Source organism: Neoarius graeffei, chromosome 5 (assembly GCF_027579695.1).
Source record: "Neoarius graeffei isolate fNeoGra1 chromosome 5, fNeoGra1.pri, whole genome shotgun sequence".
Classification (NCBI taxonomy): Eukaryota; Metazoa; Chordata; class Actinopteri; order Siluriformes; family Ariidae; genus Neoarius; species Neoarius graeffei.
In genome coordinates this window covers 71,074,986-71,102,030 of record NC_083573.1, presented here as the reverse complement: position 1 = coordinate 71,102,030, position 27,045 = coordinate 71,074,986, and the positions used below count along the sequence as shown (strand labels likewise).

The 27,045-nt window shown below is 41.7% G+C and overlaps 1 protein-coding gene across 1 annotated transcript; it reads left to right on the top strand.

Moving 5' to 3' along the window:
- The first annotated feature begins 217 nt into the window (after positions 1-217).
- On the top strand, positions 218-26,434 carry snrnp48 (small nuclear ribonucleoprotein 48 (U11/U12)). Its single transcript, XM_060922339.1, has 9 exons — positions 218-454; positions 799-912; positions 1,022-1,082; positions 16,001-16,081; positions 19,126-19,305; positions 19,495-19,616; positions 19,774-19,871; positions 25,733-25,879; positions 26,214-26,434. Exons 1-9 carry the CDS (start codon positions 311-313, stop codon positions 26,269-26,271), a joined length of 1,005 nt encoding a protein of 334 aa, XP_060778322.1. The 5' UTR covers positions 218-310; the 3' UTR covers positions 26,272-26,434.
- The last annotated feature ends 611 nt before the right edge of the window (positions 26,435-27,045 follow it).

The window sequence follows — 27,045 nt, the reverse complement described above, 5'->3', positions numbered from 1 at the left end:
CACTGCATTGGTTTAAATTTGGCAAAACCTGATCCTGGATCTGCTACCCTTGCCGGAATACAGAAGCCCATTACTTCCGGGTCAAGCGTTTGCTGCCTCCCAACTCTGAATCCTATTGGATAAATAGTGCACTACGTAGGGTGTATGAGTGTATTATTTCATACCCTATGTAGTGTACGAGTGGATAGATAAGGGAAGTATTTGGAGCACAGCCCTAAATACAGTAGCGATCTACCATAGTGCACTGCGAAGTGTCTAAAATAACCGGTGGTTGGTGATAGACCGTGAATAAGACTGGATTTAGGAGAGAATGAGTGACTTTGAGTCCTCTGAGGCGCTACAGGCTCGGTTAGAGAATCTTAATCAACTGACTGAGTTTAGCCAAAACTGTCGGACACAACTGACAGAGCTGTTCGGGGTTCTGGGATGGAGTTGGGAGAACCATTCATCACAGGTAACAACAACCCGGTTTGTGGTTCTAGCAAGACATAAGTGAAATTCCTGTTTAATCAAAATGTAGAAAAATATATCTTAATTCAACCCAGAAACGCAAGTAGTTGGCTAGCTGATGAAGGCTAATAGTTGTGGCCGACTAACGAGTTATTTAGCTCTTATGCTAACTCCTGGGTAGCTAATACAACTTGTTTTTCCCGTCCAAAATAAATGTTGCAGGTGAATGTTTTGGTTGTTTGATGAATTCATATGAGTGTAGTTTGCTGAAATGACTCGCTTGCTCTTTTGTTATTTATTTCTGAGTGGTTTGGCGTCAGTAACAACCTGAAACATCTCGTGTTGCAGGATCAGATGGAGGTGTGCCCCTGTGACCCAAACCACACGGTTCCGTGTAGGAGCATGGAGAATCACAAAACGTCTTGTCTGCTCAGCCAGTTAGGATACTCCAAAGAAGAGCAGGTTTGGAAAGGCTCATTAGAAACCATCAGAATCCTTAGAAATGGAGTTTTGTGCTGCATGTACTAAAATGATCTGCCCATCACAGTCTGGTGTTTCTTGTATGTTTTAGGCAGGGATGTATGATCCATCGTTTTGCTATGAGAAGGCCAATATTCCCAGCATAAAATTGGGTGAGGTTTTTATTTATTTATTTATTTACTTACTTACTTACTTACTTGCATGGGCGGCACGGTGTTGTAGTGGTTAGCGCTGTTGCCTCACAGCAAGAAGGTCCTGGGTTCGAGCCCCGCGGCCGGCGAGGGCCTTTCTGTGCGGAGTTTGCATGTTCTCCCCGTGTCCGCGTGGGTTTCCTCCGGGTGCTCCGGTTTCCCCCACAGTCCAAAGACATGCAGGTTAGGTTAACTGGTGACTCTAAATTGACCGTAGGTGTGAATGTGAGTGTGAATTAGGGCTGCACGATATCAGAAAAATATGCGATATTCGATAACATGACTGAATATCTCGATATCGATATGTATCACGATAATTAAATATATACTGTCTTTCTTACCTCTACTCGCCGTTCTGCCCTGTATCTAGCATTTAAAAAAAAAAAAACACCCAATGCATCGCTTCCATTCCAACATTATTTTTTATTGGAAAAACATGGCTACACCTGCAATGGTGTCCATCAATCATCTTTAAATCTCTTAATTTTTGTGAGCGCAGCAGAAAATGTCTTAAGTTGAAGTAAACAGAAAACTACATTACATTAGCATAAAGCATTCAAAATGGCAATTTCAGTGGCTCCCGGGAGATGAAGGTGAGCGACACAGATTCACCATAAACTCAAACACAATCTGTTAATAACACATGCGGGTGAGACAGCAGTGGTGTATGTGTGAGTGAGCGAGCGAGCGGTAGTGTGTGTGTGACAGTGAGAGAGAGCACGGTTTTATGTTTTTATGCTGCTATACATCAGTGTTTGTCCCAGTGAGCCGCCCCACCACTGTTTTACAGGTACATGTCTTGCAAAGTACCTGAGTTTGCAGTACGTCATCCCTCCTGAATTCAAAGTACTTCCAAATAGCAGACGTGCATTTTTTTTTTTTTTGGAAACCAGTTCCTCCTCACACAAGTTTGTCTCACCACACTTGCTACCGCTCCCACCTTCCGCCATCACCACGAGGCTTTTACTTGTTTTGCAATAGGGGGCGGAGTTATCCCGCGGCGCTTGTTGACATTCAAATGTGATTGGACGGCACAGAAAAATGTACCTTTTATCGAAATTTAAGTAATTTTTGCGGTATGTGTATCGCAAACTATGATATCGCGATATCGATACTTTTTCGATATATTGTGCAGCCCTAGTGTGAATGGTTGTCTGTGTATCAGCCCTGTGATGACCTGGCGACTTGTCCAGGGTGTACCCCGCCTTTCGCCCGTAGTCAGCTGGGATAGGCTCCAGCTTGCCTGCGACCCTGTAGAACAGGATAAAGCGGCTACAGATACTGAGACACGCATCATACACCATTTCCTTAAAGTGCATATCACGGGTAAATTCAGGAGCAAGATCAATGCAATTCTCCTATTTTATATTAAACTTTGGTCAAATATCTGTAACATTTCTGCAATTTTTTTTTTTTTTTTTTTTTTACCTTGCGCAATACCAGAAAAATTCAGTTGAAATCAAGCCATTTGAGGCGAATTGGTCCGCCTCTGAAAAAACTTGCAATTTGAATTTCCCAGCAAACATTGATTTTCGTGACGTCGCGTGCGGGACACCTCCCTCTGAATCCTACGTCAGCGCTGGTTTGTTTATGAGAAAACGACCTGGTGGTTTTCTGCACATTTCTTCAAAGTTATTGCGTAATTATTAAAATGGTTAACAGATGTATCGTAGGAGGGTGTAGCAACACCAATCATGATGGGATTAGTACTCATCGTTTTCCAAAAGACCGGACAATGAGAGAGAAATGGGAGCGCTTGGTCTACACAGGCTGTGCACTGAAACCGTGCAAAGCTCTCGCAGCCTTCTGGCGCTTCCGCAGGTAACGTCACAAACCTGGCTCCAGACTCCCTTGGGATTTTTCCCGATGCGTTTTTTTTTTTTTTTTTTTCTGCTGTAGACAGATGGCCTTGTGCAAAATTACCCTTCTGGATGAGTGTGTAAAGGAACATGCTTTCATATAAAAAAAAAAAAAACCCTGAAATTGATCCAGAATATGCACTTTAAAAGTTGGGATATTTTCCAAAATGCAGTAAAACAAAAATCTGATTTGTTAATTCATGTGAACCTTTTATTTAACAGACAAAAGAACAAAGAAAATTTTTCAATAGTTTTACTGGCCAACTTAATTGTATTTTGTAAATGTAAATGAAGTTAGAACTTGATGCCTGCAACACACTTAAAAAAAAATAAATAAATAAAGTTGGGACAGGTGAAATAAGACTGAAAAGTTTATTCAAGTAACACCATTTTTGGAGATTCCACAATAAGCAGGTTATTTGCTATCATAATTGGGTATAAATGGAGCCTGCACCAAAGGTTCAGTCTTTGCATGCAAGGATGGGTTGTGGCTCACCCCTTTCTGCCAACGTTCGTGAGAATTGTTGGTCAATTCAAAAAGAACATTTCTCAATGCAAGGTTTTAGGTGTTTCAGAATCTATAGTACATAATATTGTGAAAAGACTCGGGATTTGGAGACATCTCAGTGCAGGCAAGGTCCGAAACCATTGGTGTGTGTGTGTGACCGTGACCTTCGAACCCTCAGGCGGCATGGGAATTTTATGCCTGCAACACTCCCAAAAAAAAAAAAAGGGATGGCTTGTTCTTGAGCATGACAAAGGGGTGAAAATTAAACTATGTTCAAATTACCTCATTTTGTGCTTCCTGTGTACTACAAAGTCCACAGTTTCTGAAACGGATGTCCATTTAACTCACGTAGCACTAGTTTTGCTGTGATGCAGGCAAATGGGTGCGTTTTTTTTGTTCTCTTTTTAAAAAGAGACCTTGATGGGTGCTCTGTTTCTGGCCATATAGAAGAGAATAGGTAGTTAAAAGCACATCCAGCAACATGTTCTGGTGGATGCGGCATGTCCTCCATGTAAACTATTTGCACGTAGCCAAGCCGTCCCTGGAATCCAAAGTGCGTGCACCATAGGGCAGTAAGTCATTTTGCTATAACACACCTGACAGTTTTGAAAAAGCTTTCGCCCCACTGCCACGGTGTTAAAACAAATGGTTAGCAAAAGAACAACAAATGTAGAATTGAGAACAGTCACAGGTTTAGGGTAATTGTCAAACAATGATGCTGTACTTGGTAAAAAAAAAAGACAAACAAGTGTTGCCAGGCAAAACAAACCTTGCCCGGTAGCACTTATGATGAATATGAAGGAAGATATCATGGGGGGGGGGGAAGGTACCCTATGGGTACATGTGCGGCTACTGATTTTATAAATAAAATAGTTTTCTGATACCATGTCCATACAGTAAATCTAGTGTATATATTTACTCTGAGGCAGTAGTCACAAAAATGAAGCCTAATCCAAAAATGAACAACTTTTAAAAATCACAGACATAAAATATACCAAGTGCCTGTACTCTATATCAGCCTTTCTCAACCGGGGTGCCGTCTGGCTTCGTTAGGGGTGCTGTCAAAAAATTATATATTCCAACATTGAAATAAATAAAATGAATTAAAATTCCAAAAAACAATAGTTTACACTAATGCAGATCATCGCTACCTCATGCATCATTAAGATTTGTCTCACGCCCCCTTTTCCCATGTCACAACATCACTGCTATGGTCAGCGTGACTGCGTGTATTTTATATGGGGGTACCTTGAGAATTTGCATACTTCTGAAGGGTGCCGCGACTGAAAAAAGGTTGAGAAGCGCTGCTCTATATTATTCTACTCTTACCTCTTACAGTTTTCAAAACTGAAACCTCTGAACCGAGGCTGACATACACACGCTGTCGCCATGACCGAAACCTATTTCCCAGAAATGGCCCGGCACTAGAGCTCAGTGGAACGCACTTTCCCTCTGTAATAAGCATAAACATGTCTGAAAGTGATTTCTTTAGTCCATTTATTTTGAATGGTGAACCAAATTGTTTACTCACCAGCCATTTTAATCAGAACACATGCATGCGCAGTGCGTGATTGTTACGTTCACACAGCGCAATGACATGGTGGCTAGCAGCTCTATATAAGGCAGTAGCTACAACAAAAATGATTTTGACCTTTTTGGTGACCTTGACCGGATGATCCTCAAAATGTTGGAGGTTCTATTTGAGACCAATGCCCATCTATCCTGAAAGTTTCGTGAAGATTGATCCAGCTGTTTTCCCGTAATATTGTTTACCAAAGAAACCCAACCGAAAACAAACAATACCTTGCCCTGCTTACTACGTAGTGGGTAGGTAATAAGTCAAATTTGTTACACGTCAACACATTCAGTGCCAGCTAGTGTAAGAACACCACGATCGGGGGGCGCTTCCGGTCACGGAGCTGAGCAGACGTAGTTAAGTGAGCTCCTTGGAAATGTGATGGGAATTATTTTCAAGACGATTACAATCTCAAAGTCTAATATTTATACACTGGGTTGATCTAGTGTGCATTATTTTGCCGGTCACCGGTTATTTCATCGGACTTTTGCAACGTTTCAAACTTATTCAGTCAAGGTCAACCACGATGCGTAGTGCTAAGCGGCTAGTTGCCAATGCTAAAGAGGGTGAACATTCTGCACATGGCCAGGATGGCCAGTCTAGTGCTCCTTGAAATGTGGTGACTTTTACTGACCAGCTAAACATATTGAAGACTTATCTTTTTGCGAAAATTGAGTCAGTGGTCGGATCATTGAGAACTGAAATATCTTCTGTGCGTGAAGAATTGACCTCCACTACCAGTGCTCTGCGAGCTACATTGGACTCTCATGCTAACCGGCTAGTCGAAATTGAGAACACTACTGTTTTTTGCGGAGATTCTGTACGGGACCTGCACACTACCGTCACCACCCTGACCGGTGAGGTGTCATCCTTGACAGCTAAATGCGAGGAGCTAGAAAGTAGATCCAGACAGAATAACATCAGAGTGATTGGCCTGAAAGAGGGTGTAGATGGTCCTCAAGCAGCTAGCTGGCTAACTAAATGGTTGCACGATACTCTCGATCTCAGCTTTGAACTAGCCATCGATCATGCCCACAGAGCCTTGCGTCCTAAACCGAAGAGTGACAAGGCACCGCGGCCAGCGATCTTATGACTGCTGTATCAGAGGGACAGGGCTGTTCTACTTCGCAAAGCCAGGGAGATGGACGACTCACTGCAACATGATGGCAGACGGGTACATATTTTCCCTGACCTCATGGCCGCTCAATCTAAGAAACGCGAGGAATTTACTGATGTCAAACGCCTGCTGCGTGGGAATTCTGTGGTCAAGGACTATGGATTTTTCTACCCGGGCCATCTGAGGATCTCTCTACTGAACGGCGAGCAGCACAGATTCGAGAATCCAGCCGCAGCTGGACGCTTTATTCGACAACATCTATTGATTCAAGAAAGCCCCGCCAAGCTGAATAACAACGTCACTTCTAATGACCGTGCAGATGTGGACTCTGTGTCATAACTTGTGAAGGTAAGCTAATGTGGGCCAGTTTTGACAGCAGAGTTAATTTGAACAGAAATGGAGAAATGTTGACTCTTTTTAACGCCTCTGTTCACAAACTGGCCTCCGCTCTATCTTGCTCTCTCACTCAGACCATTTAATATTTTTGTTCTATAGACCCACTGCTGGGGCGGCACGGTGGTGTAGTGATTAGCGCTGTCGCCTCACAGCAAGAAGGTCCGGGTTCGAGCCCTGTGGCCGGCGAGGGCCTTTCTGTGTGGAGTTTGCATGTTCTCCCCGTGTCCGCGTGGGTTTCCTCCGGGTGCTCCGGTTTCCCCCACAGTCCAAAGACATGCAGGTTAGGTTAACTGGTGACTCTAAATTGACCGTAGATGTGAATGGTTGTCTGTGTCTATGTGTCAGCCCTGTGATGACCTGGCGACTTGTCCAGGGTGTACCCCGCCTTTCGCCCGTAGTCAGCTGGGATAGGCTCCAGCTTGCCCGCGACCCTGTAGAACAGCATAAAGAGGCTAGAGATAATGAGATGAGGCCCACTGCTTCAACCTGGTGGATCTCTCAGTCTTATATAGGCATCGTTTTAGTACTCCCTCATTGTGATTTGTGTTATTGCTATCACGTGTTCCTATTAAAGCGTCTAGCTTCTTGAAGTTCTGGAAGATACCAAAATGTTCATAACTGCAGCTTGTTTGGTAAGCTGCTGGGGGGGGGGTACCTGGCTTATGATTGTGCTTGCATTTTCTAAATGCTCTCAGTTTTATTACTGTGCCTTTTTTTTTGTGTGTGTGTGTGTGTGTGTGTGTGTGTATGGCTGTCTTTGCCCCACTCCCACTACATGGTCTTATCATATCCCTGCCCATCTGCCCTCTTTTATCTACTCTTTTTTTTTTTTTTTTTTTGCTACACTGACTGATTGGGCATCGTATGGCAGCAGCTAAAGGTTCTTTAACCCAGGGAGGTGACCTCTCTGTTGTGAGCTGGAATGTAAAGGGCTTGAATTCACCAGTCAAGTGCAATAAGGTATTAAACCATTTATACAGCCTGCATTCAGTGGTTGCCTTTTTACAAGAAACCCATTTGGGGGCATTGGAGCACACAAAATTAAGGTGTAAATGGGTTGGGCAATTATATAATTCTAATTTTTCTAGCAGATCAAGGGGGGCAGCTATTGTAATTCATAAAGCAGTCCCATTTAAAGCGCTACATACTGTTGCGGATCTTAACGGGCGCTATGTTTTTGTTTCAGGCACTTTATATAACATGCCAGTAGTTTTTGTCAGTATACTGTATATGCACCCAATTGGGATAATGACACATATTTTTTTCAGAAGCTCTTTTCAGCAATTTCTGACCTTCAATCCCATTATCTCATATTAGGTGGTGACTTTAATTGTTGTTTAAGTACTTCTTTGGACCGGTCTTCCACTATAGCCATTCATGACTCAAAATCAGCTTATGTGATCAAATCTTTTATGGAGGAATATGGTGTTAGCGATCCTTGGCGGTTTCTATATCCTCAAACTAAAAAGTTTTCTGTTTTCTCTCCAGTACATCACTCTTTCTCTCGTATTGACTTTTTCCTTTTGGATGGCAGGCTCCTTTCTCATATACGTACAGTTTCTTACAATCCCATTGTAATCTCTGACCATGCTCCAGTATCTTTAGTGCTATCTTTCCCTGAGAAGCCCAACTCCCACATCCCCTGGCGTTTCAACTCACTCTTGCTTTCAGATGAGGCATTTATTAACTTTATATCAGTTCAGATAGATATCTTTGTACCTACTAATGTTTATCCATGGGTCTCCGCCTCACTTATTTGGGAGACTTTCAAGGCATTCATTAGGGGACAAATTATAGGCTTTTATGGATTCCAGGGGAAACAGCGCAAAGAGCATCAAGCTCAGCTTCTTGCTGAAATAGCCCAGCTTGATGATGATTTATGCTTCTAGCCCAACACCAGAGAGATTTAAAAGACTTGTTACCTTAAAATCTGAGTTTGATATTTTAGCTACTGAACAGGCAGAAGCTAAACTATTAAAGTTGAGACATTCTTTGTATGAGTCCGGGGAAAGGCCATCCAAGCTGTTGGTGTATCAACTGAGACAGGCCTCCACATCCAATCTAATTCCAAAAATAGCCACTCCATCAGGCATAGTTACTGACCCCTTAGAAATAAAGCATTTAAAGACTTCTGTAGTGCTCTCTACCCATCTGAGCATAACACTGACCCTCAGGCATTGACATCCTTTAATCAAATAAAAATAGAAATGCCTACCGTTACTTCTAGCCAGAAGGAGATCCTTGATCAAACTCTCCATGGAGACGAAATTATTAAGGCAATCTGGAAAGTCCCCTGGACCTGACGGACTGCCAATAGAATTTTATAAAAAGTTCTCTGCCCAAATTGTGCCTCTTCTATTAAACATGTTTATTGTCTGGCACACTGCCCCCCTCTCTCCGACAAGCCTCTATTTCCTTAATATTGAAGAAGAATAAAGATCCAGACTACTGCTCTTCATACCGCCCCATATCACTACTAAATGCAGATATTAAGATTCTTGCTAAGGCCCTGTCTCTTAGATTGGAATCTGCTCTTCCCTCCATTATACACCCAGACCAAACTGGATTCATCAAAAACAGACACTCTTTAATATACGACGTCTCTTTTAATATTATCTATGATAACAACTCTCAATGTCCTGAGGTAGTTGTCTATGGATGCTGAGAAAGCTTTCGACAGAGTTGAGTGGGGCTATCTTTTTACCTGCCTTTCTAAATTTGGCTTTGGTGAGGGCTTTCTTGCATGGGTGCGGCTTCTTTACTTTTCTCCTCTGGCCTCAGTGCGCACAAATAGTAACTTCTCTGACTGCTTTCCCCTCTATAGAGATCTTGCAGTCACGTGACCGGAAAGTACACAACCGCCATCTTGTCGATCAAAAACACCGCTGAATACTGCTGCACTCGTGTACAGAATGGATCAATTTCAACCGACGGACTACACTGCTCATTTTTCTAATGAACAGATAACTAGATATATGTCTAAAATAAACGATCTACAGATTTGTGACCCTTATGGCTTACCGGACGGAGTTTTCACGACCGGATTTTGAACTGCTAGCGGAATACCCGGACGTGTATAATTACCTCATTAACTTTCCCTTGCTGTTCAGTGGTGAAGCACTGCGTGCTTATAAATCTCTGGACAGTTATCTCTACAGAAATTCAGGATTTGTCAGCGACTCAGATGCGGCATTTTGTAAACAAGAATCCTCATTGGACGGGTAAGTCACTTAAGTATTGAGTATAGCACTGACCAGCCGATTATAGAATAAGGTAATTCCAGCTGTAATTCCAAATCGTCCGTCTTGTTTACATGGATCTGGCGTTGGAGAGGTAGAGGCTTGGCAGTGGAGATTTGAGTGGCTGTTTTCTGAGCTTAGTCAACAGGCCGGCTCTGCAGCCTTGCTTTTGCTTCCGCTCCCAACACCGCCTCCTTCGCTTTGCTTCTGATAACGATCCACGGAGACCCCGCTGGTCTCGCTATCTCGTCCGGAATGTTTTGTGGTTTTTTTTTTTTGTTTTTTTTTTCTCGTCTGGAATGTTGTGCATGCGATGGAAATCGCTACAAACTGTCATTTTCTGCTGGAAACCAATGTCCAGTAAGTCCATACGGTTGTAGTGGATATTGAAGTCCGGTACAGACGAACAACACGCAAAAATACACACAAAACACACAAAAAACGTGCACAGGTAGGGAGAGCTTGTAGCCGCAGCCGTTGTAGTAGAATTGTATATAGTAGGGTTTTCCAGAAGAAAAGGTAGAAGTAAAAGCAGAAGTAGAAGGCGGAATATGGCGTTTGACCGACAAGATGGCGTCTGTCACAATCTGGATCGGCTGTGACGTCACATGCAAGTGCTCCATAGGTGTACCAGACAGGGCTGTCCCCTTCCCCCCTCCTTTTTGCAGTGGCAATTGAACCGCTGGCTATTGCACTCAGCAACCTGACGACTTTTAAGGGTATTGTCCGCTATGGCATACAACAAAAAGTGTCATTATATGTGGACGATCTCCTTTTATATATTTCTAATCCGATGGAGTCTATGCCACATATTCTTGGGATCTTAACACGTTTTGGGGCTATATCAGGATATAAACTCAGTCTTGACAAAAGTGAAGTCTTTCCTGTTAACCGAACTACCCCCTTGAGCTCACTGTCACAGCTGCCCTTTAAAGTGGCGAAAGATGGCTTTAAATACCTGGGCATAGCAATCTCTCCTAAATTCAACAATCTCCTCAAGATAAACTTTGAAACTCTACTTTCACGCTTTAAGGATGACCTTAATCGCTGGTCATTACTGCCCTTATCGTTAGCTGGTAGAATAAACTCAGTAAAAATGAATGTCCTCCCTAAATTTCTCTCTTTCAGTGTATCCTAGTGTTTATCCCTAAATCTTTCTTCCACCTCTTGGATGTGGCAATATCACAGTTCATTTGGAACAAAAAGGTCCCACGGCTACGCAAGACAGCCCTACAAAAATCTAAAAATGATGGAGGGATAGCTTTACCCAATTTCTTATTTTATTACTGGGTAGCTGACCTGCCAATAGTCATGTACTGGATGCGGGCAGATCCAGAGAAATCCCCTGCTTGGTGTCTGATGGAAGCCCTTTCAAGTGCACCTGACACTCTATATGCACTAGTCACCTGCTCCCCTCTATTAAAAAACTCTCTAACCGTGGAAAGAACACACTTGTCACATCCACATTGCATATTTGGAAACAGTTCTGTAAACATTTGGGAGTCAAAACACCTTCTTTCCATATGCCACTTAGCTACAACCCCCTGTTCCCTCCCTCTGTGGAGCATGGTGGTTTCAGGCTGTGGCACCTGAAGGGCCTAGTCACAGTAAGAGACTTGTTTGTAGATGGTGTATTTGCTACATTCGATCAGCTAGTTGAGAAATTTGAGCTTCCCCGTGCTCATTTTTTTAAGTACTTATAAGTACGACACTTTTATAGAAAGACATACACAGATTTTCCTATTATGTCTGTAGATATTTCAATTGATAAGATTTTTAAGTTGCCCCTCTTAATCAGGGGGCTGGTATCCACACTGTATAAAGTTATACTATCTCCATGTTCTCCTCCTGATCAATCCCTTTTAACCCTCTGGTCCCAAGATCTGGGGATAGATTTGGCACTGGCCTGGGGGTCTATTCTTGGCCGCTTCCACTCGTCTTCAGTGTGTGCTAGGCATGGGGTAATTCAATATAAGCTTTTACACCGTGTGTACTGGACAAAGGCTAGACTATCCCGTGTTTATCCCAACACTGATCCAATTTGTGACAGATGTCATCAGCACCGTGGCACTCTGGTTCATGTGTTTTGGACATGGCCCTCTTTGTATACGTACTGGTGTTCTGTATTCTCTTCTGTCTCAGATGTGTTGCAGATACAATTATGGCCCTTTTCCACTACCCTTTTTCAGCTCACTTCAGCTCGCTTCAGCTCACTTCAGCCCGACATGGCTCGCGTTTCGACTACCAAAAACCAGCACGACTCAGCTCGTTTCAGCCCTGCTTAGCCCCTAAAACTCGCACCGTTTTGGAGTGGGGCTGAAGCGAGCCAAGCCGTGCCGAGTGAGGCTGGGGGCGTGAGCAGACACTCCCCTGTGCACTGATTGGTGAGGAGGAGTGTCCTCACATGCCCACACACGCCCCGCGAGCGCGCTGGGATCTGTAAACACCGCAAACCCGGAAGGAGAATAATTACGAATTACGAGAATTTCTGAAGCCTTATGCGCCTCGCCTCATCTATACGCTCTTGCCAGTATCTGTCCGCGTTGTCGGTGACAACAAGCCACAGCACCAAGACCAGCAACACTAACGACTCCATGTCCTCCATGTTTATTGTTTACTATTCGGGTCGTGAGACTACCGCTTAAAAGCTCACTGAATCAGTGACATACAGAGCATCGTGGACGAGTTCGCGGAGCGCAAGGCTCGTCGTATGCCCTTTAAATAATGCGCGCAGTAGGCTATTGATGTTTTATTATGAGCCATGTACAGTATGTCACCTAATGTTTTTTTGTTTCTGAGTTACATGTTCGTTTGAAGGACTTAATGTACAAAATAACATAGTTGCACCCCGTAGTGTTGAAATTGGTAAACACAGTGCATTCAGTGAGGTTTGCACCGCCCTCCTTTTATTTCTGACTCTTCCTGTCACCGTTGCAACCACTGAGCGCTCATTCGTATGCCCTTCAAATAATGTGCGCAGTATAGGCTATTGATGTTTTATTATGAGCCATGTACAGTATCCTAATGTTTTTTGTTTCTGAGTTACATGTTTGTTTGAAGGACTTGATGTACTAAATAACATAGTTGCACCCGGTAGTGTTGAAACTGGTAAACACCGCAGTTGCGGACATTTTGTAGCCTAAAATGATGTTATGATAAGCTTTAATAAAGGGCCCGGTCATTTGCCCCGCCCCCGGCCCGGCTCTGACTTGTTCCGCCACTGTCACTGATGTCACTGTTTGCGCTGCTTAACGACATCACGTGACGTCCACCCACTTTCGCTAACTCCACCCAATGTGTCCACCCACTTCCAGCCAGCACGGTTCAGCGCGGTTGTAGTCGAAATGCAACTCCAACAGCCCCGCTCAGCTCGACTCGGCACGGCACGGCTCAGCCGCGTTTGTAGTGGAAAAGCGGCATTAGAGCCATGCCCCATTGCGGCCTTGTTTGGAGTCCTCCCTGACACTGTCAAATTATCCAGGTCTAAATCAGACTTTGTTGCATTTCTTTTTCTTGTAGCTAGGAGGTTAATTTTAATTCACTGGAAAGCTAAACGTTCTCCCTCACACTCCTTATGGATAAGAGATGTGCTATTGTTTTCGAAGCTTGAAAAGATTAGACACTTGAAGAGAGGGGTGGCACGGTGGTATAGTGGTTAGCGCTGTCGCCTCACAGCAAGAAGGTCTGGGTTCGAGCCCCGTGGCCGGCGAGGGCCTTTCTGTGTGGAGTTTGCATGTTCTCCCCGTGTCCGCGTGGGTTTCCTCTGGGTGCTCCGGTTTCCCCCACAGTCCAAAGACATGCAGGTTAGGCTAATTGGTGACTCTAAATTGACCGTAGGTGTGAATGTGAGTGTGAATGGTTGTCTGTGTCAGCCCTGTGATGACCTGGCGACTTGTCCAGGGTGTACCCCGCCTTTCGCCCGTAGTCAGCTGGGATAGGCTCCAGCTTGCCTGCGACCCTGTAGAACAGGAATGACTTGAAGAGAGATGCTGTGTCAAAATTTGATAGTCTGGCAGCCTTTTCTTACTTATGTTGATTCCCTGGACCTGCAGCCTCCAGAGGCTTCATAATTCAGCAATTGTCATGAAGAAGCCTATACCCTGGTGAAGTTGACCCTTGACCTTATTCCTTACACATTTGTTTTTGACCCAAGACCATAACACCCCCCCCCCCCTTCTTATTTTCTGTCTTTTTTTTTGTTTTTCTTGTTTTGGCTTGGTTTTGTTTTGTTGTCTTACTGCATTGTTTGGATTTGCTTTGTTTGTTCTATTTTATTTTTTTTGTCCCCCATATAGTTTTGGGTTAGCTTAACTTTCTTTATTGATTAGCACAGCCTAAGCTCAGGGTGGGTGGGTGGGAGGGGAGGATGTGGGTGTAGTTTATAATTCTTTCTTTATTGATGTTTTTGTTTTGTATTTGACTGTATTGTCAATTGAAATAGTATATATGTATATCATTACATGCATATTATAATTACAGATTCATTTCTTGCATGGATGTTGTAACTGTAAAAATCAAAATAAACCATGGGTGGGGGAAACACCACGATCAATAGCAACTGCTAAACAGTCAGCCATCAGAGTACCTGTAAAATTAAACAGGTTACTGTTTTAAGAGCATTTAAAGGTTTTGTCACACCAAAAGCGTGACAGTCCTGACCTTTTTGACACTTCGAAAGAGCATAACTTCAGTCACTTTCAAGGTAGCAACACCAAGTTTGCAACAGATTATATTTGGCACAAGGATTTTCTGGAGAATTTCTAACTTCATCTGCAACAGGTAACAGTGCAAAGTTATTTGAGTGCAACACTTTTTTTTTTTTTTTTTTTTTTTTTTTTTTTTTTTACAAAAATGAGTTGGGATTTTTTGTTTTGTTTTTCCCCTTCTCTTTTCTTAAACAGGCCACATCACCTTTCCTTTTAATGACACGTTTTGATTGTATGGGAACTGAGAATACTAGTTTTTGCAATTGGAATTTTTGTATCTTTTTGCTTGATGTAAGACTTCACCTGCTGAACAGTCCATAGTTGCTGTTGTCTGATTCTCCTCTTCATGATGCGCCATACAGAGAGACAGATCTGGACTGGCAGCGGGCCAGTCAAACACATGCACTCGGTGTCTATGAAGCTACGCTGTTGTAGCCCATGCATAATGAGGCCTGGCATTGTCCTGGTCAAATAAGCATGGCGTTCCAGGGAAGAGATGTTGCTTTGACCTATATATCTCTCAAATCCCAATATACAGTATGCCTTCACACATGTGCACACCACCCATGCCATCACAGATGCTGGCTTTTGCACCTTTCTCTGATGATAAACTGGATGCTCGTGTTCACCTTTGACACGGAGAGCCTGGCATCTGATTTTCCCAAAAACAAGGTAAAATGTGGACTCCTCTGACCATGTTTCTACTGTCTTTCAGTCCATCTGAGATGAGTTTGGGTCCAGAGATATCAGCAGTGTTTCTGCATAGAATTGATGATTTTTGTTTGCAGTAGCAGACTGTTAAGTGACAACAGTTTTCCAAAGTACTCCCAAGCCCATGTAGCTATATTTGTCACATTAGCATGACTGTTTCTCAGGCAGTGCTGCCTGAGGGCTTGAAGGTCATCTATTCAACAGTGGTTTCCGACCTTGCCCTTTACGTACTGAGATGTCTCTAAATTCCCTGAATCTTTTTTTTTTTTCACAATATTATGTCCTGTAGATTGAGAGACCTAAAATATTTTGCTGAGAAACATTCTTGTTGAATTGACTAACAATTCTCTCTAAAATTTTGGCAGAAAGGGGTGAGCCATGACCCATCCTTGCTTGCAAAGACTGAGCCTTTGGTGCTGCTCCTTTTATACCCAATCATGCTACCAATTAACCTGCTTATTGTGGAATCTTCCAAAATGGTGTTACTTGAATATCCTATAAACCTTTTATCTTATTTTGCCTCTCCCAACTTTTTTGTGTGTTGCAGGCATCAAATTCTAACTTCATTTATATTTACAAAATATAAATAAGTTGGTCAGTAAAGCCAAGTCTTTTCTTTGTACTTTTATTTAACTAACAAAGGTTTGCATGAATTAGCATCACTTTTTAAATTGCATTTTGGAAAATATTCCAACTTTTCTGGAAATGGGAGTTTGTGTAGATATTTCCTGCTAGAGTTTTGAAGCCATGTGTTGTATTTGATGCAGATAAACATACACAGCATCAGGTAATTCTGCAGGCCCAGGCGAGTGCACCTCCTTTTCAGTCGACAGGAACCTACTGCCAAAGTAAGTCTCAAAACACTTTCAAAACTTCTACCTCCATCTCAGGGCACACAGTTTGTTTTGAACTACCAACTGTGCACCCTGTATCTGTACTAGCCATTACTAAATTGCAGTATATCCCTGTAGTTGAATTTAATTATCCTTTTGGCCTTTTCATATACTAATATTTTAAGTTCAACATCCTATGCACAAGCACTTGCTCACTGGCAGTGAAAAATCTTTTCTTTTTTTGCTTGAGTTGATACTGTCATTTATTTGTGTCTCTTATTTTTTTTTCCCTAGTAACAGGGGTGAGTATTAGAGGCTGTCTACTCAAGATATTTTTCTACTCATGCTTGATGTATCCTTTTGCAATATCCTTTATATGGTCTTTTTAATATCTCAACACAAATTACATGGTTTTGTGAAAAACCAAACTGGGAATACTTAAACATTTTATTTGGAATCACTGGACCCCCCCCCCGAAAAAGGTAGTTTTGGTGTTCATCCAAACACCACTTGTAAAAGTGACAGGAAGTAACTCTGGCAAAAATAGACAAAGGAGTCACATGATCAGCACATGACATGAGATGTTGGTCACATGACTGCTTAAGATATCAGAGTTGTGCTGCTAGAGAAAATGGTGTTCCCAGCTACTTGAGGTGGAGCAAGCTGGTTTGTCCGTAAAGTGCTGAGGTACGGTTTTTAACATGATGTTATAAGCTGGGGACAGGTGGTGCCTCAAACCACCTCTTCTGTTTAGTGAGGACTGCTCTACTTGGCCATAGATGGCCTCCTTAACGCCTCTTTCAAACCACTGGGTTTCTCTGTCTAGAATATGTGCTTCATGAACTGTTTTTGTTCTGAAGAGTTTGCTTACCCGTTATGACCTGTGTCTATTGAACAACTGTTTAGCTTCCCTTACATGTAGGTCTTTGCACTTCTTGCTACAATTAACTGCATAGTGTGTTGCTCTTGACGTTTAGGGATCCAATCCTTTGGATGGTCCAAATGCTGTTGGAGTGTGTTTGTAGGTTTAAAATGCACAGGGATATTCTGATTGGAGGAAATCCAGATTCGTAAGGAATGCCATTATTCCTTCTGACATTGATCCTCTTTTTGTGTTCTATGCTTTTAATAAAGGTCCACTCTGGGTAACCACAACGTTTCACTCCTTGTTGATGTGATTTATTTTCCTTGTCTCTAGCTTCAGCATGCATGGATATAGCCTTTGCATGATATTGCAAAGTAAAGATCACTCCCAGTTTATGCTCTAGTGGGTGGTATGTCAAACATGAGCTACTGGTCAGTGTGGTTGGGCTTCCAGTATACCTTAACATGGAGGTTACCCCCTTCTCCCGCCTTTATAGCACAGCATAAAAATGGAAGTTTCTCACTCATTTCCTTTTTAGTTAACTTGACATTTTTTGTCTACTGAATTAATGTGATCCATGGAAGGGACTATTCCATGGCTCTTGGTTTTCACCCACATGTCATCCACATACCTGGACCAGTGGCTTGGGACGTCACCCATATATTTGTATTTTAAGTATGTGGTGTTCACTGTTCTAATAATGTGCACACCTGATTGGAATAGAATTGTGTTGTCATTTTTAATGTATGGTCATGGTTCAGTGTCTCCCTCAATTTCAACCATCCATGCTGTTGGCGCACACGTAAATAGCCGGGTATCTCACTTTGTTATATGTAAGCATTGATACCACTGGCCTAAGTGGGCCACTGTTTGTGGTTTTTGCCAGAGTTACTTCCTGTCACACTCTTACAATAGATGGTGTTTGGATGAACACAGAAATGTCTTTTGCTTGTAGGGTGTGGTCCAGTGATTCCAAATAAACATTTTACTATATGGATGTCTTAAATGAACTTCAAGATACAACTGGAAATACATGCAGATGCATAACTGAGCGTGTTTACGTGCACACTAAAGCCCACTTTGATCTGATTTTTGGCATTTGTGACATTTATTAAAGGTCATCTAAACAGCATACTGCAAAATTGTAAATCCGATTTTCAAATCCACTGGAGACGCCTTAACTCCAGAGTTACTTTTGAAGAAAACGGTCAAAAATTCATTATGCAAGATAAGTCAGGTTCACTTAACATTTGCTTAATTTCCTGTAGGTTTTTTTTTTCTCCCCTCAAGCTCTTGACCAAGTATGAAGTTACATGCATATAAAATACTTTTATATTCCATATGATAAAAGGTTAATTGTTCACTGCTCGGGCTGATGGATAAAAATGCAAGTAAAATTGACCTGGTGGGAAAAACCATTTCGCAGAAGGTGAAAGTCTGCAGGATGTGGAATGTGTACACTATGCTGTGCGACTGTCTCCCTACGCTCACTGAAACTTGACATTGAACACCAGTGTTGTGGTGTTGCTGACTTCACCATACTTTACAACTCATTTTTCTTGTAGGTTAAGTAAACTGTCAACTATAAAAATCTGCATCAATCAAATTTCATAATTCATGTAGATAGTTCTGGAAAAAGTAGTTCAAACACTAGAGGTAGGGGTGGGTGTGCACGTGCGCTTAAAATACATAATTCCAGTGGCAAAATGGCAAAAGCAAAAATAGCATGACTGTCGTCATGTCCTAACAAATTCCGCCTCTCTACAAGGTTTAAGCACTGGTATTTTGAGGAATTTATGAATAAACAAACAGGGGCAGCCATGGCCTAAAGGTTAGAGAAGCGCCCTTGGGTCCAAAGGGTTGCTGGTTCAAGTCCCAGGACCAGCAGGAAAAAATCTGTGGCTGAAGTGCCTTTGAGCAAAGCACCTAACCCGACTGCTCCCCAGTTGCACACCACTGGGCATGTGTGCGTGGTTGTCGTATGCCACTCTGGATAAGTGTCTGCTAAATGCCTGTAATGGAAGGAAGGAATTAATATATGGCAAATGAGAGATAAGTACATGTTGGGATTGTCCACTTGTGTTTAGAAACTATATCTTGTGCATTTCTTACTTGATAGTTTTGGTGAGAAATATGATTTCATGAGGGCTATCCTGAATCCAGTTTGTAATAAGTACCCTGTTTTTATGTTTAGAGGATTACTCCACTGAGCCTGCAGAGGTGCCTCAGAACCACAAGCGAGCAATATGTGACCTCACAGTGGCTGACCGATTGGCTCTGTATGATCATGTGATACAGGAGGCCTTACAGCAGAGTGCAAAAACATCCAACAATGAGGATCTTTATGTGGATCTTGTGTCCAAGCTTAACAAAGGTGAGTGCACAACTCCTTGCCATTGATATTCACTCAGTTTGATGTTAATGTTTGGGGGGGAAAACACCGCTTAGTAAGTGAATATTCTTATGTAGTTTGAAGTGTTGATTTGAATTAGAAAATTTGTTTGGCTTGTTTGCTGGATCCTTGTATTGTAAATCTTTTGGGAACTGTTTTCTGTAAATATAGATGAGGAGAAAAGTGGCCCCAAGTCTCACCTCGAGGTCTTGGCTGAGATGAGGGATTACAGGAGACGCCGTCAGTCATACAGAGCAAAAAACGTTCACATCACCAAGAAGTCTTACACAGAGGTCGGTATTTGTAGCTTTTTGTTTCTCCTCTTGAGGACATAAATGACCAAGATGGTGCTGATGAAACACTGATGGTTTTGTTTGGAAAGTTTTGTCATGTATGTGTGTGTGTGTGTGTGTGTGTGTGTGTGTGTGTGTGTGGTACTGTATCCTCAAGATCATTCGTGAAGTAATTGATGTCCACTCGGGGGAGCTGGCCAAGCTGTGGAGGGAGGACAGAGAGGAGGAGACCAAAATTTCACAACACTCGCACCGGTAATGTTGGGTGATATTCCACATTTCAGATGAATAGAGTGGGCAGGGTTTTCAGTGTCTAAACCACGTTAATGCCAAAGGCTGCTTTTACTTCCATGACAACAAAATCAAACAAAATTGTGTACACACAGCAGTATACCAACTGAAACGGGCACAAAAAAATACAAATCCAAAGTTCATAGGAGCAAAAGTTCTGTTATGCCACAGTGCTGTAAAATTCTCAATTTTGATTGGTCAGAAGGTATTTGGTTTTCTGTACCAGCAGTTCTGACAGAAGTGCTGCCTGTAATTCAAATCGCAGGCTTATTTCTATAGTACAGATATTCTGTAGTAGCTACAGTATCTGTAGTTCCATGTCATTTCTGGGGAAGCCATGGTTAGAGAAACAGCTTTGGGACCAAAAGGTCACCGGTTTGATTCACCAGCAGGAATGCCTGAAGTGCCCTTGAGCACCTAACCCCCAACTGCTCCCTAGGCTGCTCTGGGTACGTTGTACGTCACTCTGGATAAGAGCGTCTGCTAAATGCCAGTAATGTAATGTAGTAACAGGTCATTCAGCAGAACTTGTATGGTACATCCTCCACATAGTCTCATCTCATTATCTGTAGCCGCTTTATCCTGTTCTACAGGGTCGCAGGCAAGCTGGAGCCTATCCCAGCTGACTACGGGCGAAAGGCGGGGTACACCCTGGACAAGTCGCCAGGCTCCACATAGTCTAAAGCTAATAATAAACAGATTAGTGTTGGTGTTTAAATTAAAAAATGTATAATTGTTTCTATGGTGATGCTTTCTAGGACATGTTAGGCTCTGGTCACACTACAGCTGAGGATAGGTTTGCGATAAATTAGTAGTAGCATCACCACCAGTTGTGCGATGCATGGTGAATGTTCTTTGAGCTTCACAAGCTGTTTTTTGGTATATCTCTGCCTCTTGAGTTGCCAAAAATGTCTCAAATTTTAAATACATGCATTGAAACTTGGTGGCAATGTTTTCATCGGCAAATTAAGCTGTAAATACTCGCAGATGGGTTTGGGAATACTTCCCGAAGCCTCGGGGAAACATCGTCACCAAAATGCCTAACTTTAATCGATAACCCATCACAAAGCATTGTAAGCTGTAGTGTGACCGTAGCCTGACTTCAACATTTACAGAGGGAGTCTCCAATGGCCGTGCTTTGTAATGGTCAGTGGGTTTTCCACCACAAAGCCTTTTAAAAGAGAATTTTCCAGATGCCCTTTTCAGTTTCTCAGTAACATGAGGGTGTTTTTTGTCTCAAGGTTTGTTGTTGTAAGATGGAAGTACAAGAGAAGCCGGTGAGGGAATTTATAGAGTTTATAGCTTCTATGACTTAAGAGGAACCAACTTGTTTTTTGGAAGTTCCACAATACCAAATGAAACTAACCAGAGAACATGTGCATTAATGCATGAGAAATTTAAATTGCTGACATTGCAGTTTTACAAGAGGAATAAACACTTCAGAATGTATTGCTACTGGAAAATAAGACATCACAAACTCATCTTTGATTACAGTCCTAATATATACAGTTAGGTCCATATATATTTGGACACTGACAAATTTTTTTTTTTTTTTTTTTTACCTGTTTACTGAAACATATTCAAGTTATAGTGATATAATGGACATGGGCATAAAGTCCAGACTTTCAGCTTTCATTTGAGGGTATCCACATTAAAATTGGATGAAGGGTTTAGGAGTTTCAGCTCCTTAACATGTGCCACCCTGTTTTTAAAGGGACCAAAAGTAATTGGACAGTTGACTCAAAGGCTATTTCATGGGCAGGTGTGGGCAGTTCCTTCGTTATATCATTCTCAGTTAAGCAGATAAAAGGCCTGGAGTTGATTTGAGGTGTGGTGCTTGCATTTGGAAGATTTTGCTGTGAAGAAAACATGCGGTCAAAGGAGCTCTCCATGCAGTTGAAACAAGCCATCCTTAAGCTGCAAAAACAGGAAAAGCCCATCTGAGAAATTGCTACAATATTAGGAGTGACAAAATCTACAGTTTGGTACATCCTGAGAAAGAAAGAAAGCACTGGTGAACTCATCAATACAAAAAGACCTGGACGCCCACAGAAGACAACAGTGGTGGATGATCACAGAATAATTTCCATGGTGAAGAGAAACCCCTTCACAACAGCCAACCAAGTGAACAACACTCTCCAGGAGGTAGGCATATCAATATCCAAATCTACCATAAAGAGAAGACTGCATGAAAGTAAATACAGAGGGTTCACTGCACAGTGCAAGCCACTCATAAGCCTCAAGAATAAAAAGGCTAGATTGGACTTTGCTAAAAAAGCATCTAAAAAAGCCAGTACAGTTCTGGAAGAACATTCTTTGGACAGATGAAACCAAGATCAACCTCTACCAGAATGATGGAAAGAAAAAAGTATGGCGAAGGCATGGTACAGCTCATGATCCAAAGCATACCACATCATCTGTAAAACACGGCGGAGGCAGTGTGATGGCTTGGGCATGCATGGCTGCCAGTGGCACTGGGTCACTAGTGTTTATTGATGATGTGACACAGGACAGAAGCAGCCGGATGAATTCTGAGGTGTTCAGAGACATACTGTGTGCTCAAATCCAGCCAAACTGATTGGTCGGCGTTTCATAATACAGATGGACAATGACCCAAAACATAAAGCCAAAGCAACTCAGGAGTTTATTAAAGCAAAGAAGTGGAATATTCTTGAATGGCCAAGTCAGTCACCTGATCTCAACCCAATTGAGCATGCATTTCACTTGTTAAAGACTAAACTTCAGACAGAAAGGCCCACAAACAAACAGCAACTGAAAACCGCTGCAGTAAAGGCCTGGCAGAGCATTAAAAAGGAGGAAACACAGCGTCTGGTGATGTCCATGAGTTCAAGACTTCAGGCAGTCGTTGCCAACCAAGTATTAGAAATGAACATTTTATTTACAATTATTTAATTTGTCCAATTACTTTTGAGCTCTTGAAATGAAGGGATTGTGTTAAAAAAAAAAAAAGCTTTAGTTCCTCACATTTTTATGCAATCATTTTGTTCAACCCACTGAATTAAAGCTGAAAGTCTGAACTTCAACTGCATCTGAATTGTTTTGTTCAAAATTCATTGTGGTAATGTACAGAACCAAAATTAGAAAAATGTCTCTGTCCAAATATTTATGGACCTAACTGTAGATTTAGGCACTGCCTAAAAGCAGAGGTCTCATCTGTTTCTGGGTTGTAGAATCTTCTTATCATAGCCAGCCTCTGTTTTATTTCTTTACCGGCTAACACTAGCCACTAGGCGGTGTGTATGACTGGTAATTATAACACTGGTATGGTGGCAGGCACGCACAGGACCGAAACCATCAGAAAACAACTTGATGGGTTTCTTTATGTATCTGCACACTATGCCTATGGGGCTCCGCTTGCAACTATATATTCTGCTGTGTTGTATTCATTACTTATGAATACTTGGTTGAAAGTATGGTTGGTTGGTCAAGAAAACGATTCAACATTTTGATCAACCATGTGTTTTCAGCTGTGGTGGACCAGAAAAAAAAAATCCAAAACTATATCTACACTATGGCCAAAAGTTTGTGGACACTTATCTTTAACACCCATATGTGCTTCTTGAAGATTCAATTCCTGATTGTCTTCCCTTTGCTTTTCATAATGACCTCCACTCCACTAGATTTTGGATTGTGATTGTGGGGATTTGCCCATTCAGCTACAAGAGCATTAGTGAGGTCAGGCACTAATGTCAGGTGAGCAGGCCTGGGGTGCAGTCAGCATTTCAATTCATCCCAAAGGTGTACAGTAGGGTTGAAGTTGGGGCTCTGTGCAGGACACTCAAGTTCTTCCACTCCAACTTTGGCAAACCATGTCTTCATAGAACCTTGCTGTGTGTACAGGGGCATTGTAATCCTGGAATAGGTTTTAGTTCCCTTAGTTCTAGTGAAGGGAAATTTGTAATTCTGTAGAATACAAAGACATTATGACTGTGTGCTTCCAACTTTGTGGCAATAGTTTGGGGGAGAACCACATGAGTGTGATGGTCAGGTGTCTGCAAACTTTTGGCCATATAGTGTATCTGTCTGTCCTGTGTAGGCATGCACAAACCCCATTTCCAGAAAAATATTGATATTTTCCAAAATGCAATAAAACAAAATTCTGTAATTTGTTTATTCACGCAGACTGACAAAAGTACAAAGAAAAGATTTTCAGTAGTTTTACTGACCCAACTTGTTTATATTTACAAAATATAATTAGTTAGAATGTGATGCCTACAACACTCTCAAGTTGGGACAAAAGCAAAATTAGACTGGAAAGTTTAAGATATTCAAGTCTTACCATTTTAGAAGATTCCACAATAGGCAACTTCATTGGTAACAGGTGAGGGTATAATGATTTAGGCATACAGTGCCTTGCAAAAGTATTTCCCCTCCCCTGGCTTTTTACCTATTTTGTTACATTACAACCTGTAATTTATTATTTTTTTTAATCTGAATTTTATGTAATGGATCTGCACAAAATAGTTTAAGTTGGTGAAGTGAAATGAGAGAAATAACTGAAAATTGGCATGTGCATATGTATTCACCCCCTTTGCTCTGAAGCCCCTAAAGTTCTGGTGCAACCTTCAGAAGTCACATAATTAGTGAAAAGTCCACCTATGTGCAATTTAAGTGTCACATGATCTGTCAGCATATACACCTCTTCTGAAAGGCCCCAGAGGCTGCAACACCACTAACCAAACAACACCATGAAGACCTAAGGAGCTCTCTAAGCAAGTCAGGGACAAAGTTGTTGAGAAGTACAAATCAGGGTTGGGTTATTTAATGAAAAAAAAAATCCAAATCTTTGATGATCCCCCAGAGCACCATCAAATCAATCCTCAAATGGAAAGAGCATGGTACCACAACAAACCTGCCAAGAGAGGGCTGCCCACCACAACTCGCAGACCGGGCAAGGAGGGCATTAATCAGAGAGGCAGCACAGACCAAAGGTAACCTTGAAGGAGCTGCAGAGTTCCACAGCAGAGACTGGAGTATTTGTCCATAGGACCACAATAAGCCATACACTCCACAGAGCTTGGCCTGCTGCCAGTCCAGATCTGTCTCCTATTGAGAATGTATGGTGCATCATGAAGAGGAGAATCATACAATGGTGACCACAGACTGCTGAACAGCTGAAGTTTTGTATCAAGCAAAAATGAACAAACATTCCAATTGCAAAACTGCAACAATTTAGTGTCCTCAGTTCACATATAATCAGAGTGTTATTAAAAGGAAAGGTGATTTGTGGCATCAAAAGTGTGGTCACATGTCGGCTATAAACAGCGAAGAATCAGCAGGTAACGTGTGATGCGCTACACTTGTGGTTGGTCAGTGGCTGTCTATTAATATGCGCTTTGTGTCCTTCAGTGGCCAGTAACCAGAGAGAAGAGAGCAGAGCTACCCAGCACCGTGCGCGCGTGTGAGAAGTAAATCACTAAAAAGTGAAAGCTTCAAAAAATAAATGTATCTTGAATCATCAAGCCTTTCTGCCAGTTCCTCATTCCCTAACCGACAATAAGTGTTCGTAATGTAACACAATGATGACGATAATGCCTCTGTCCCAAACAGGCATCAAATTCTAACTTCAATTATATTTATAAAATACAATTAAGTTGGTCAGTAAAACCTAAATCTTTTCTTTGTACTTTTGTCAATTAAATAAAGGTTCATGTGAAATTAACAAATCAGCCCCGCCCCCCCAATCATTTTGGAAAATATCCCAACTTTTTCTTGAAATGGGGTTTGTACAATGTATCTCCACTATCAGAATGCTGTATTTGGTAAAAACAAATGAGTTTGTTCACTTTGATTGTGGGATCCAGGAGACTACCAGGTGAAGGCCGCTCTGCCTCTGTTGAGTCCCGTGAATCTCACGTGAGCTCCAGAGAAGAAAACAGCTCTCACCACAGACGTCACCAAAAGCACAGCCATGAGCGCAGCCAGGAGAGAGGCAGCAAAAGCAGAAGGAGGTAAACCAATGAAACATGCACTACCTTTTAGAGAATATCCGTATCACTGGTGAGGGACTCTGTTCTATTTGAATATTTTAGCATTTATGTTGTATCGGTCTTTAGTAATGTATTGATAGTATTTTATTAAAATCCCTGCTAGGGACAAACATTGGAAATTATCATAACTATTTTTATGTATGGCATAATATATACAGTATGCTCAATGTATCCGTCCCTATTAAATATTGAATAAATAAACTTTCTGTTTCCTGAACAGATCTTAACTAAATGATTGCATTGTGTTTCTTCTTTGTTTGCCCTTTTTAATTTCTCTTCTTCTTTTTGTGTACAGGGATTCCCAATCCCCTGAGGAAAGACGTCATAAGAAAAAGAAGAAAAATAAGTCATGACTGGTTTACTTCTGATTAAGTCAAAAAATGAGCATGTGATAACTTATGTGAAGAAATCAGGAAAGTTAAATCTACCATCATGATGCATCATTTTATCAGATTATAAACTTTTTGTTCTTTTACCATATTCAGTGTGTACAATTGAATTAAAGGATATGTGAATATTAAGAAGATGCTGTGTTAATGTTCTTTTCTTAAAGCCTTTGGAGTACAAAAATGTTTTCAGTATTTGAGAGTTTCCTGAATGTCTGGTTGTTTGAAGTCCTGACTGTCCTAGTTTATAAATGGAGTCAAAAATCATAGATTAGTCATATTTTTATAACCATGTTTTCATCCCTTATGGCTTTATGTAGTAGAAGTTAAAATTTACATATTTGAGAAAATGAGAACAACCAACCTTGTAGTTGGATGAGCTAATGGAAGAGCTTGTATAATGGAAGGGTTCTATTATGAAATGCTGTCTCCCAAAAGATATGAAGAAAAATCTGACCAGTTTCTTTCTTTGATGCTGGTTTCCTGAAATTCTCTCGATCATATAACAAACTACTTGCTCAAAATACAAAACCGAGTACTCTTGGCACATAAAACATAACCGATGCATCTGGGAAGATCATCTTGGAGGTGCTCAGAGTTGCTCTTTTGCAAAACCTTTTATAAACTGACTGTCCAGTTCATCTTACAGCTGAAACCAATCCAATTCTTTAAATCCAGTTTTTTACTTGAAGAGTCCAAGTCTTCAGCTGGTGACATTTACTACCAATATGGTCGCATGTT

Coding starts and splice junctions, on each gene's coding strand:
- snrnp48 (XM_060922339.1), top strand. CDS start 311: ATGAGTGACTTTGAGTCCTCTGAGGCGCTACAGGCTCGGTTAGAGAAT. Junction 455..798: donor GGGAGAACCATTCATCACAG/GTAACAACAACC, acceptor CTCGTGTTGCAG/GATCAGATGGAGGTGTGCCC. Junction 913..1,021: donor GATACTCCAAAGAAGAGCAG/GTTTGGAAAGGC, acceptor TGTATGTTTTAG/GCAGGGATGTATGATCCATC.